Below are 10994 nucleotides of genomic sequence, written 5' to 3' on the forward strand. Positions count from 1 at the left end.
GTTGCAGGGTTGGATGCCCAGACAGAAGAGGGGCAGCCCCGGGCTACCCCCTCCTGGCACCGCCCATACCCCGCCAAGTGAGGTCCTGGCGAGGACAGGGTGCTGGGATGAGTGTCCCCCCAACTCCGCATCTCTTTGTGTGGGATGCCCGACACAAAGGCCTCGCTGCCAAGCAGGGAGCACCTCGAGATGCCGGCAGGGGGCCCTGAGCTTCCAGGTCACCTCCACCAGGTTCCTCCAGGAGGGGATCACCGCGGGGCACCCAGAGCACCCGGGACTCAGCACATGCTGTGGAGGGAGGGAGGGAGGGACGGGGGAGGCGCAGGGCACCGAGGCCGGGTCCGGCTCTCCTGACTGGGCGGGGAGCCTGGGGTATAATCAGAGCCGCTTTAATAGTAATATAGTCTCTCTCTTAAATACCGTGTTCCCGAGCTTGGCAGAAAGTACAGGAAGGAAATGTGGACGACGTGGAATGCACAGCCCAGGCCGCCTGCCCGCTGGGGCGCCTGCCGCGGGGGACGGGGCAGAGGTGGGGCGGGCGGGGGACAGCAGCTTCCTCAGGGGTCCAGTTATACAGAGGCGTGGGCGGGCAGAGGGGTCAGTAACTGCTCTGATGGCCCGTGAGGATGTAGAGGTTGCTGTGTGCCCCAGGGTTGTCGGTGGGGATGCTCTCGAGGATGATGTCCCTGCAGCGGGGGACAGACGTGGGGAGGGCTCAGGACAGGACACGCCTCTGGTCTCAGGGCCACCGCTGGGTGGGCCAACGACCCCTCCCTACCTGTGCGCCCCGAGCACACGGAAGATCCTGGTCTCATCCGTGATCTCTTGGGTCACCTGGGGAGGAGGAAGGGCGTAAGCCTCCCTGCAGCGCCGCCTGGAGAAAGGGGGATCCCGGGAGGGGTGGAGTGGGGTGGGTCCCCAGGGCCCCTGCACCTCATTGGTGTCCAGGCTGCGGCCCTGCAGGCCGTGGCTCCAGAAGGCCAGCACGCTGTCCTGCAGACACACTGTCGGGGACAGGCCGTCACCCCACGTTGCCCGAGCACGCCCTCCCACCCCCCGCCATGCCCCCAGTGACACTCTAGCCCCCGCCTGCGGGTCACTCACCCACAGTCTCGATGGGGAAGTCAAAGGTCAGCTCGGGCGCCAGAGTGGCCGTAGGCTCCCCCAGCAGGTTCACGATCCTCACGCAGCCTGCGCGGGGTGGAGGGAGGTGGGGAGCCGAGACCTCCAGGGCTTTGGGACCCCCCCACCACCAGCCCTCACCCCGCCACTCACGGTCAAAGCAGACGAGGACGGTGTCCCTGTCCACCTGGATCACCTGCTGGGCTGAGCCCGGAAGTCCCTCTGCAGGTGGAAGACAGACATGGCCTGGCTGGGGCCCCGGGAGGAGGGCCTGGGGCCAGCGGGCTGCCCTGACCCACAAGCATGTTTCTGCGTCCCAACAAATGGCCGGGCAGACGGTGTCACCGCCCAGCTGGAGACTGAGACTGAGAGGCGACAGGCATGCCTGCGGGTGTGTGGGGTGCACCAGGGGCTTTACTCTGATTCCTGCAGTGCTGGGCCTCAAACCCAGGTCTCAGAGGTTGGTAGGGCTGGTGCATTTCCAGAGTCACAGCCCACGTAGGAACCACGTGTTTTGGCTCTGCCGTGGCCCGCGCTGGAGTCTGCGCCGTTTCCTTCCGGGGTCACAGGCAGGCCCATGAGAATAAGATCCCGAGTGACCCGCTGCGAGGGGTTGGGTGTGGCACTGCAGGTGTTACCTCACACTCAAACTTTGGGGGGGGGGGGCGAGAATCTCTAGGAGAGGCACTTCTTCTCTTCAGCCCCCTTCCCCGAGAAAACAAAGCCAAATCCTGGGGCAAGGTGGATAGTATAGAAGGGAAGGCTCCTGCCTTGGACACGGCCACGCCCAGTTTGAAAGCCCAGCACCCCATTCGGATCTCCTGCCCCGGCTAGGGGTCGCTCCTGAGCATAGAGCAGGAATACCCCCCCAGGCACAAGAGCGAGGGGTAGCACCCCCAAAGCAAAACAAGAACCAATCAAATTCTGTGTGAGATGCCCGGCTAGCCACTGTCCCTTCTCCCTCCTGCGTCCCCGCTCAGCCCCCAACTGTCTGCCCCAGCTCTGGACGGACTCCTCCCCCGCCCCCTCCCTGCCCCTCACACCGCGGCCAGGCCGGCTTTCTTCTGCTGGAAAGTTTTCTAGAAGAGCCTGGCTGCCGGGGGCGATGGGAAAAGTGGGTGGGAACCCCCCCCCTGCGCGGGGCTCCCCCAGCCTCAGCCCCAGGTCTCAGAGGAACTGAACCTATACACACATGCACACAGCACACACAGCGCACGCAGAAGCTGCACACGGCACGCACGCGCACAGTGCGCATGCCCGGACACGCCAGCGGCGCCCACTCACCAGGGGGCACGAGGACGTCGGGCGTCAGGCCAGCCTCCAGCGGCAGGACGTGGAACAGCACGCGGCAGCCCGGGCCCTCGGGGCCCTCGGCGCCCACGCACACCTGCGGCAGCTCCTTCCCGTCCAGCACCAGTGGCTCCAGCAGCCCCGCCGGGCTGGGCAGGGGGCTGGAGAAGCTCTGCGGGGCGGGTGGGGGGTGGGGGTGGGGCTCAGGTCTCCACAGCTCCCGGCCCCCCTCCCCGGGGTCCCAGCCCGCGCCCACCCTGGACGCACCTTCAGTAGCAAGAACTTTTGCAGCGGCTCGTACCACTGCAGCAGGAGCAGGCTGGCGGGCAGGGCGGCCAGAAGGAAGGTGCTGCCCGTGTGGGGGTTCCGCACTGCGAGAAAGGCCGATGGTGGGCACTGCGCTGGCCCGAGACCCTGCGCCCCCCCTCCCCCCGCCGTCCAGCCGGCCCTTACCCACGCGGCACTGCAGGCAGCCTTTGGTGTCTGGAATCTTGGTGGACAGGGCAAAGCGTCTGTGGGTGACAACCAGAGCCTGTGTGGCACGGCCAGTGCCCCCCCCACCTCGCAGGTGCCCTTCGAGTGACTTGCCGGAAGGGGGCACCGGGATAACCCCTGAGCGCCTCCATCTTGGCTAAAGGGGGTCACGCGGGTGCCCACCGCCTGCGGCGGAAATGAGTGTAAGCGATTTAAACTGACAGCTCTGCCATAGCAGGGTCACTACGCATGAGTAGGCCCCGAGTCGGCCGTTTGTCTCGTTCGGGGGCCGCATGGGCGGTGCCCAGGGCCTACTCCTAGCTCTGCGCTCATGGTTTGTTCCTGGTTTGTTGGGGGATCATATGGGGTGCTGGGGATCGAATATTGGTGAGCTGCATTCTAGGCCGGCGCTTTCCTGGCTGTCCTATCTCTCCAGCCCGTGAGGTCCTGGGTGGGCCCAGGAAGAGGAAATGGCGTGCTGAAGACCTGCTTGGTCTGGGAGCCCACCGGGACCTCCAAGCTCTTACTTCCTACTTCTGTCTCTCTGGGTGTGGGGGCCACACCCAGCGCTGCCTCCTGGCGGGCAAGGGGGACCCTATGTGGTGCCGGGGACACCTCCCCCCTGTCCTGTCCTCGCTCTCCCTCCCTCGGCCGGTTCCCCCACCGGGACAGTCAGTCTTGGCCTTTGTTTTGTTCTGCACCCGGGCTAGCGCTCACACACCTGTTTCCTGCAGGTTCCGGGCCAGCGCGGAGACTCACGGCCCCGGGGCTGAGCTCAGGAAGCGGGAGGCCAGGGGACTCCAGCTGGGGTGCTGGGGTGAGCGTATGCAGGAAGGGGGTGCGGCCCCGCCCTTTGGCCTAGCCAGGTTCAGGAGGAAGGTCCCGAGTACAGTGCTCAGTCCTCCGGCCCACCGCTCACGGGTCCCCGGTTGGACCCCACCCAGAGCCCACTGGGCCGGGGCCCCTGCAGAGACCCTCATCCACCAACTGTCAACCAATCCTGGGGTGCTACGTCTAGGGTCAGACAACAGTCAGCCACCCAGGCCAGCCTCGGGGCTCCCTAACACCCCCCCCACAGAGCTCGGGGATGCGGGGCGCTCCCAGGTCCACCTATGCCCCGCGCCCATCCCAGAGCCCCCACCCTGCGTCTCCTGGCCCTGGGACACCAGCTCCCTCCAGATGTCTTTGGAAGTTGCCACCGTGCCACAAAGATCCTCAACACTCAAGTGTCTTCAGGGGGCGCCTTCGGGCTGGAGCGATAGTCCAGCGGGGAGGGCATCTGCCTTGCACATCGCCAACCCGGGTTCAATCCCCGGCATCCCATAGGATCCCCCGAGCACCGCCAGGAGTGATTCATGAGCGCAGAGCCAGGAGGAACCCCTGAGCATCGCTGGGTGCGACCCAAAAGGAAAAACACCAAAAAACAAAGAGCACCTCAGCGGGTTGCTCCCCCTTCCCCCACACTCCCAGGGCTGGAGCACTGCCAGGAGTGACCCCTGTACCCGGAGCACCACCAGATGTGGCTGCAGCCCCCAAGCAAACAAAAACCCAGGACAATCTGCTGCCGAGAAGCCCCTCCCGCCCCAAACGCTGCCAAATCCACTTCCTGAACACTAGCCCCAACTGCACAGCTCCTTTCGTCCCCCCCGCAGCCCGAACCCCAGAACCCCAGCGCTGGGTTGGTGCCAATCTCCCTCCCAGGGCCCCTCCAGCCCCACCCCCAGCCTCCTAGCCCCCCAGCCCCCTGTCCGCACATCTTATGGCTCCTGTGACCCATCCGATGAGGTGCAGTGACAATGATGAGACGCAGCCTACAAAAGACAAGTGCCGGGACCGCAGGGGGAGGGCTTGGAAATGGTTCAGGCCTACGGGGCGGTGGCCAGGCCAGCCCGGAAATTTGGGCAGCTGTCGCTTGACAGGAAAGCCCAGGTGGCTGGGCAGTGAGAGGAAGACAGCCAAGGGAGGCCGACAGATTTGCCACGATGCTGCTCGGCCTGCATCCAGCCGAGCCTGCAGCCGGCCTTCCCCGGAGGCCTGACAGGAGCCACTGGACTCTTGTGCCGAAGCAGGTGACCAGCACCTACCATGGGAAGACTCGGACTGACTTCAGAGGCGGCTGCCTGCTCGCCCCTGGCGTCCTGCCTGCACCCCGCGGTCTTAGGAGACCACTAGGTCCTGCTGCCCTCCGGGGCTTGCCCAGCCTTGTGGGGGCACCCACCCCGTTCCTCTGCCCACGGAGCAGCGAGCCGGTGACTGTTCATGGGTCCGAGGCTCCTGAGCGGACCCGGCCATCTGCGTCCCTGTGCTAGAAAGCGTCTGCCACCCCCCCACCGCTGCTAACAGCCACCCATCTCCACACCCACTGCCTCCGCCTGGGCCCCCGCAATTATGGGGGGTGGCACTCGAGGATCAGCACTGGCAGACGGGAGCGTGGGGTGCAAGGGGGGGGGGGCTGAGCGCGCAGAGAACACGCCTGAGATGCCAGCAAGGGTCCCGCCCGCTGCGCCCTCACGGTGCCCTTCCCGGGGCTGATCCCTGCCTGCTGTCCCCATCTTGCGCCCAGGTGCTCGGTCTGGAGGCTGGTCCCGGCGCACTGCCCCCGACCCTGGTTGGGTACAGGGCTGCCCGCCCGCCGCTGCCCGCCTGTGCTGACCTGGGCACGATGCGCTGGGTGAGGCGGTTGGTGGGGATGGACAGGGGCACCTGCTGCTGCAGCCGCCGCTGCTCGAACAGGCCGGGGAGGTCGTGGGCCCAGATGTGTGTAGATTTCCCTGCCGGGGGAGGAGGGCGTTCAGCAGGGTGGGGGTGGTCGCGCAGCCCGCCCCCGCCCGCCACCCCCCACCCCGCCCGGCCCTACCTGAGAGCGAGAGCAGCACGTTGTTGATGCAGTAGAGCCAGGCGCAGCGGTGCGAGATGAGCTGCCGGGAGGGAGGAGGGTCAGCACCCCGGGCACCCCCCGCCCCCGCCCCGCGCTGGGCCTCACCTTCTCCAGCGTGTCCTCGTGGAGTTCATGCAGGTTGAGGGTGTAGATGCCTTCCTCGGCCCCCACCACCAGGAACTGGTCTGCGGGTTGGGGCTTGGGTCAGGGCTCAGCCCGACGCCCCGCCAGCAGCCCCCCACCCCCACCAGCCCCACTCTCCCCGGCCCTCGTACCCCGGGTGACGGGGTGGACCCACGTGACAGCGGCGTGGATGCGCAGGGGGCAACCGTTGAAGACCTTGGAGAAGCAGGCGCCCATCTGGGGAGAGACGCGAGCTGGGCGGTGGGGAGCAGGCAGGGGGTGGGGGGAGTGGGAAGGGAAGGGGGTGGTGGGAGCGGGCGGGGGGGGGGGGGTGGCCGCACAGGTGCAGGGGCTTGGGCCAGAGGGGACACTTACGTGCACCTTGGGGGTCGGGGGGAGGCCGTGGCACGAGGACCTCTGCGGGGGAGGGGAGAGTCAGGGGGTGCGGGTGGCGTGCCCGGCCGTCCCGTCTGCCCATCGGGCCCCTCACCTCAGGCTCGGCTGCGTGCTTCATGGTGGCCCAGGCGGTGGGCAGCGGCGGGGGACTGTCGGGACCTGGAAGAGGCCGGGGCGGGGTTCCTGCGGGCACAGAATCCCCGGCAGTCCCAGCCCTGAGCGGGCCTGCCCCCCAGGACCCCCCCCCCCAGGCCTGGGGCTCACCAGGGGGACTGGACAGCGGCTCCTGGGGGCCAGGCTCAGCGGGCGGCGGCCCCGGGAACGGAGCCCGCTTGATGGTTCCTACGGGGTCCTCCGGGGAGTCCAGCTCCTGCAGGGCGCCGGGAGGGGCAGCTGGCTGGGACAGGTCACCCCGTCCCCTCAGCCCCCTCAACACCCCCCCCATGCCCCACCCCCCCTACCTGCAGGGCCAGGGCGGGCCGGATGGTCAGGCTCCTGCGGATAAATCAGGGCAGCTGATGGGTAAGCTGGGAGCGGCCCAGCCCACCTGCCCGGCCCCCATCTGCACGACCCCTCCCCCATTTGCAACGCCCCTCATCTATCTGCCCGGCCCCCCTCCATCTGCCCAGCTCCCAGTCTGCATGGTGCCCTGTTGCAAGCACCCCGGTCTGCACAGCCCATCTGCCGGGCCCCTCACCTCTCCTCCAGTGCCTCCTGGACAGACTGCAGCAGGCTCCTGGCGGCCAGGGTCAGGGTCAGAGGTCAGCAGCCCTGCTGCTGGCGCCCCTCCCGCAGCCCCCTCCCCCACGCCCACTCACCCGCTCAGCTCCTCTTGCCCCAGCAGTGTCCACTCCTCCTCCCACTGTGGGGAAACCGAGTCGGGAAGCCCAGGAGCAGCCACAGGAGAGCAGGCAGGGGTTTGGGGGAAGAGGGACCGACCAGAGACGATACAGCAGTTAGGACGTGGCATGTGCCCCACCGGGTCCCCACCCCGACGGCACAGGGGCCCCACGTGCTCCTGGCCCCGGGGACGCACAGAAATGCATTCTTGGGCCTGCGCGTGGATCTACCGATCCTGTGAGCAGCACTCGGGGACCCCCACCCTGCCCGGCCGTATCTACCACTAGCATAAAGGCAGAAGAAAGATCGGGGACCCGCGGGAGCCGGGAGGCAGAGTTTGGGCGAGGGCAGAGAGGTGGGGGTGCAGAGCGACCTATGAGGGGCTTGGGGGTACAGCTTCTCTCCCTCCCTCCCACCCCTGCCCCCCTCACCGGCTCGTTGAGCGGGTCCGTTTCCTTCCTGCGGGGGGCGCCAAACTTCACCTGGTGAACTGCGGGGACCCCCACATCCAAGGATTAGGGGGGCATCTCAGGCCTGGTCGCTGTAGCTAAGTCGACACCCAGTGTCCCACACTGCCCACAGCCCCCCAGACTCACACTGGACTTCCGAGGGGGTCCTCTCAGCGGGGCCGTGCTGCCCCCGGGCGTGAATGGTGTCGGGGAACATGTCATAGGTCTAGAGAGGGGAGAAACAGGTCCTGGGGCCAGAGCGACAGGACAGTGGGGAGGGCGCCCCATCTCTGGCATCCCATAGGGTGCCCTGAGCACCGCCAGGAGTGATCCCTGAGCGCCCAGCCAGGAGTAAGCCCTGAAATTGCTGGGTGTGACCCCAAAACCAGAAAAAGAAGAAACGGGTCCTGGACACCCTGGTCTCTGACAACTGGCACCTGGACCTACTCGGGGGACGGGAAGCAGGTCCCCATTCGGGGAAGACATCTCGGCCCAGCCCCAGCAACCACCTACCTCCAGGTCACAGTCCTCCGGGGACGGCGCCCCCAGGTGGGGGTCACTGGCCTTGTCCAGCAGCTGCATGAGGAGTGCCCGGGGGAGCTGCTGTGTGGTGAAGGGGTGCTGCGGGGAGGGGGGAGGAGAGGAGGGGTTGGGCTGGACCCCCGCCCACCCCTCCCCATCTTCCAGTACTGTCGCCCCGCCTCCCCTGTCTCCCCTCAGACCTGAAGGAGTTTTTCTGCTGTTGGCCTCTTCTTGGGGTTCTTGGTCAAGGCCAGCTTGAGGAAGTGGTGGAAATTCTGGGTCCTAGTGGACGCCAGCCCCGGCGTCAGTGGACCTGGAAGTCCAGCTCAACCCGAGGCGGCCAGGCTGCCCCCCCATAGTGCCCCCCAACTCGGCCACCTGTGCTCCTGCCTGGCCAAGCAGCCTCAGCTAAGGGCCAGAGTGGGGAGTTCGGGGCACCCCAGGGGGTGAGGCCTGGCTGGAAAGGGGGTCCCAGCAGGGGGCTGCGGGCCTCACCAGCGCATCTTGTCTCTCAGCTTGGGAGGCTGGAAGCTGCTCTTGGACATGAGCATCAGGGCCCTGGGGAGAGCACTGGGTCAGGGGTCGAAGGTCAGCAGGACCCCCGGGGTCAGGAGGGGGGCGGGCACTCAGCTGACCTCATGGGGTGCAGGTGGAAGAGGGGGGGCTGCAACTCGCCCAGCTCGATGGCAGTGATGCCCAGGGCCCACACGTCACACAGCTCGTTGTAGCCACCTTTGCGTTCCACGGCCGCCACCTCCGGGGCCATCCTGGGGGACACAGGAAGTGAGACCCTGGGCACCGGGCACCCCCCTCCAGTCCCAGGCGCAGCCTCACCAGTAGGGGGTCCCGATGAAGGATCTCCGCTTGGCCACCGACGCCGTCAGCTCGCCCGACACCCCGAAGTCGGCTGCAGGGAGGAAGAGCTCCACGCTCGGCCCCTGCTCCCCGCAACCCTGGCCCGGCCAGGGCGTGGGTGGAACTTGCGGGGCTCAGGCCCAGGTGAGGCAAGTGGCCGGTCCTTGTGGCAGGGCCCAGCCCCCCTAGATTCCATAGGGACTCACGAACCCCAAGCTTAGACGGGGAAAGCCAGCTGCGACAGGAATGACCCCAACCCCCCGGCCAGCCCCCTGAGCCTCACCCCGAGCGTGACCCCCAATACTGACCAAGCTTGACGTCTCCCTGGAGGGTGAGGAGGAGGTTGGCTCCCTGTGGGCGTGGGGGGGGACAAGCATCGCATGGGGAGCCCCGACAGGCCCCCTCGTGCCCCCTCCTCCCCCCGGCCGCCCCCCTTACCTTGATGTCCCGGTGAATCTTCCCCTGACAGTGTAAGTGATGCAGGCCCTGCAGGTGTGGGAGAGCGGGGGCTCCTGAGGGCAGGCCCCCCTGGCGCCAGCCCACCTCCCAGGAGCCCCCTCTCAGGGCTGGGGCCCCCCACCCAGGCTGCTTCCTCCCCCTCTCCCCAAACAGGAAGTGACTGAGCCAAGAGGGAAATGGGCTGCTTCCGGCAACCGGGCTGGGGGCCCTTCCCTCCGGCCCACAGCCCCCCAGATCGGCTCCCCCAGCCCCCCCAGCCAGCCGGGCGCCCTGCCCACAGCTCCCGAGGACTGGGGGTGTGAGGGTGCGGGGGTGCCCCCCCGCTACCTTCAGTGCTTCCCGGCAAACGTAAGCGATCTGCCGCTCCTCCAGCGGCCCCGTGGCTGCAAGGGAAGGGGCCGAGGGGCGTGAGGGTCTGGGGTGTGCGGGCCCCCCTCCCGGGCCCCCCTGTGTCGGGCCAGCCTGGGCACTGCTAGGTGAAGGGGTGCCGGCCACATGCCCTCCCTGCACCGGCGGTGACCGAGACCAGAGAAGGCCAGCGCTTCTCTCAAGGTCACACAGGCACTTAGGAGCGCGGGGGGCCCCCCAAGTCTGGAGCTCCCGGCTGAGGTGGGTGGGGGGCCTGGAGTCCTGCCCCTCACCGTGGTAAATCTCCTGCAGAGACCCCCCTCCACAGAACTCCATGCAGATCCACAAACGATCATTCCTGGGGGGGACACACACACAGAGCTGGGGTGTCAGGACGCAGGGCAGAGGCGGCGGGGCGCTGGGGGGCGCGGGGTGCAGCAGCCTCACCTGAGGTAGCTGCCGATGTAGGCCACCACGTTGGGGTGCCGGCATTCCCGCAGGATGGTGATTTCCTGCTGGAGGGAGCTGATGTCGTCCCCTGGGGGAGGGGGCACAGGGAGGGCACCGTGGGCCGGCCGCCCGGGCTCGGCGCCCGAACTCAGTGCCCCCATCTGCAAAGTGGGCACGGAGGGGCTCGCGGCCCGCGCGGCGGGGTCCGGGCGGGCACCCTTCTTGGCCGGCCCGGGGCGGGGGCCCTCGCCCACGTCCCCCCCCCGCCCGTCTCCCCCGGGCGCCCCGCAGCCGCGGCCCCGCGCGCCGCTGCCCGCCCCGCAGCGCAGGCCCCGGCGCGGGGCCCTCACCTGGGTCCAGCTTCACTATCTTGACGGCGGCCAGCTCGGACGTGACGGTGTCGCGGGCCTGCAGGTGCGGGCCGGGTGAGGCGGGGTGAGGCGAGGGCGGGGCCGGGGACCCCCTGGGGCCCGCGCCGGCCCCCCCACCCCCCGGAGCGCGCGCCCTCCCCGCCGCGCGCACCTTGTACACGTCGCCGTAGGTGCCGGCCCCCACGCGCTGCAGCAGCTCGAAGCGGTCCCGCGGGTCCTGCAGCGACACATCCCGCAGCAGCGCCATGGCCCGGCGCCGGGCGGCCGGCGGGCGCGAGCGGCGAAGCCGGCGCGGGCGGCGCGGCGCGGGGCGGGGCGGGGCGGGACGGCGGCTCCGGGGCCGCGGGGGCGGGGCCGGGGCCCGGGGCGGAGCCGCCGCCCGGCCGCGAGGGGGCGCCCGCGGGACCGGCCCTGCGC

General features: G+C 68.6%; 1 protein-coding gene across 2 annotated transcripts; it reads right to left on the reverse strand.

Annotated features, from left to right (window-relative positions):
- Positions 1–272: 272 nt before the first annotated feature.
- On the reverse strand, positions 273–10886 carry MAP4K2 (mitogen-activated protein kinase kinase kinase kinase 2). Of its 2 annotated transcripts, none has more exons than XM_056131615.1 (32): positions 10729–10886; positions 10557–10614; positions 10204–10294; positions 10050–10114; positions 9736–9791; positions 9388–9435; positions 9258–9300; positions 8929–9001; positions 8730–8861; positions 8590–8652; positions 8295–8376; positions 8086–8193; positions 7720–7798; positions 7555–7613; positions 7102–7145; positions 6981–7019; positions 6745–6778; positions 6548–6653; positions 6378–6442; positions 6263–6304; positions 6040–6124; positions 5870–5949; positions 5744–5804; positions 5540–5657; positions 2866–2924; positions 2680–2783; positions 2407–2584; positions 1276–1344; positions 1105–1191; positions 934–1004; positions 779–834; positions 273–686 (listed from the first exon to the last, which is right to left on the reverse strand). In XM_056131615.1, the coding sequence occupies exons 1-32, from the start codon at positions 10822–10824 to the stop codon at positions 599–601; spliced, it is 2439 nt and encodes an 812-aa protein (XP_055987590.1). In that variant the 5' UTR covers positions 10825–10886; the 3' UTR covers positions 273–598. The 2 variants fall into 2 exon arrangements, with proteins under 2 accessions (XP_055987590.1, XP_055987589.1); XM_056131614.1 differs by having other exon boundaries at positions 6378–6466.
- Positions 10887–10994: the final 108 nt, after the last annotated feature.

Source organism: Sorex fumeus, unplaced genomic scaffold, assembly GCF_029834395.1.
Source record: "Sorex fumeus unplaced genomic scaffold, SorFum_2.1 ptg000093l, whole genome shotgun sequence".
Classification (NCBI taxonomy): domain Eukaryota; kingdom Metazoa; phylum Chordata; class Mammalia; order Eulipotyphla; family Soricidae; genus Sorex; species Sorex fumeus.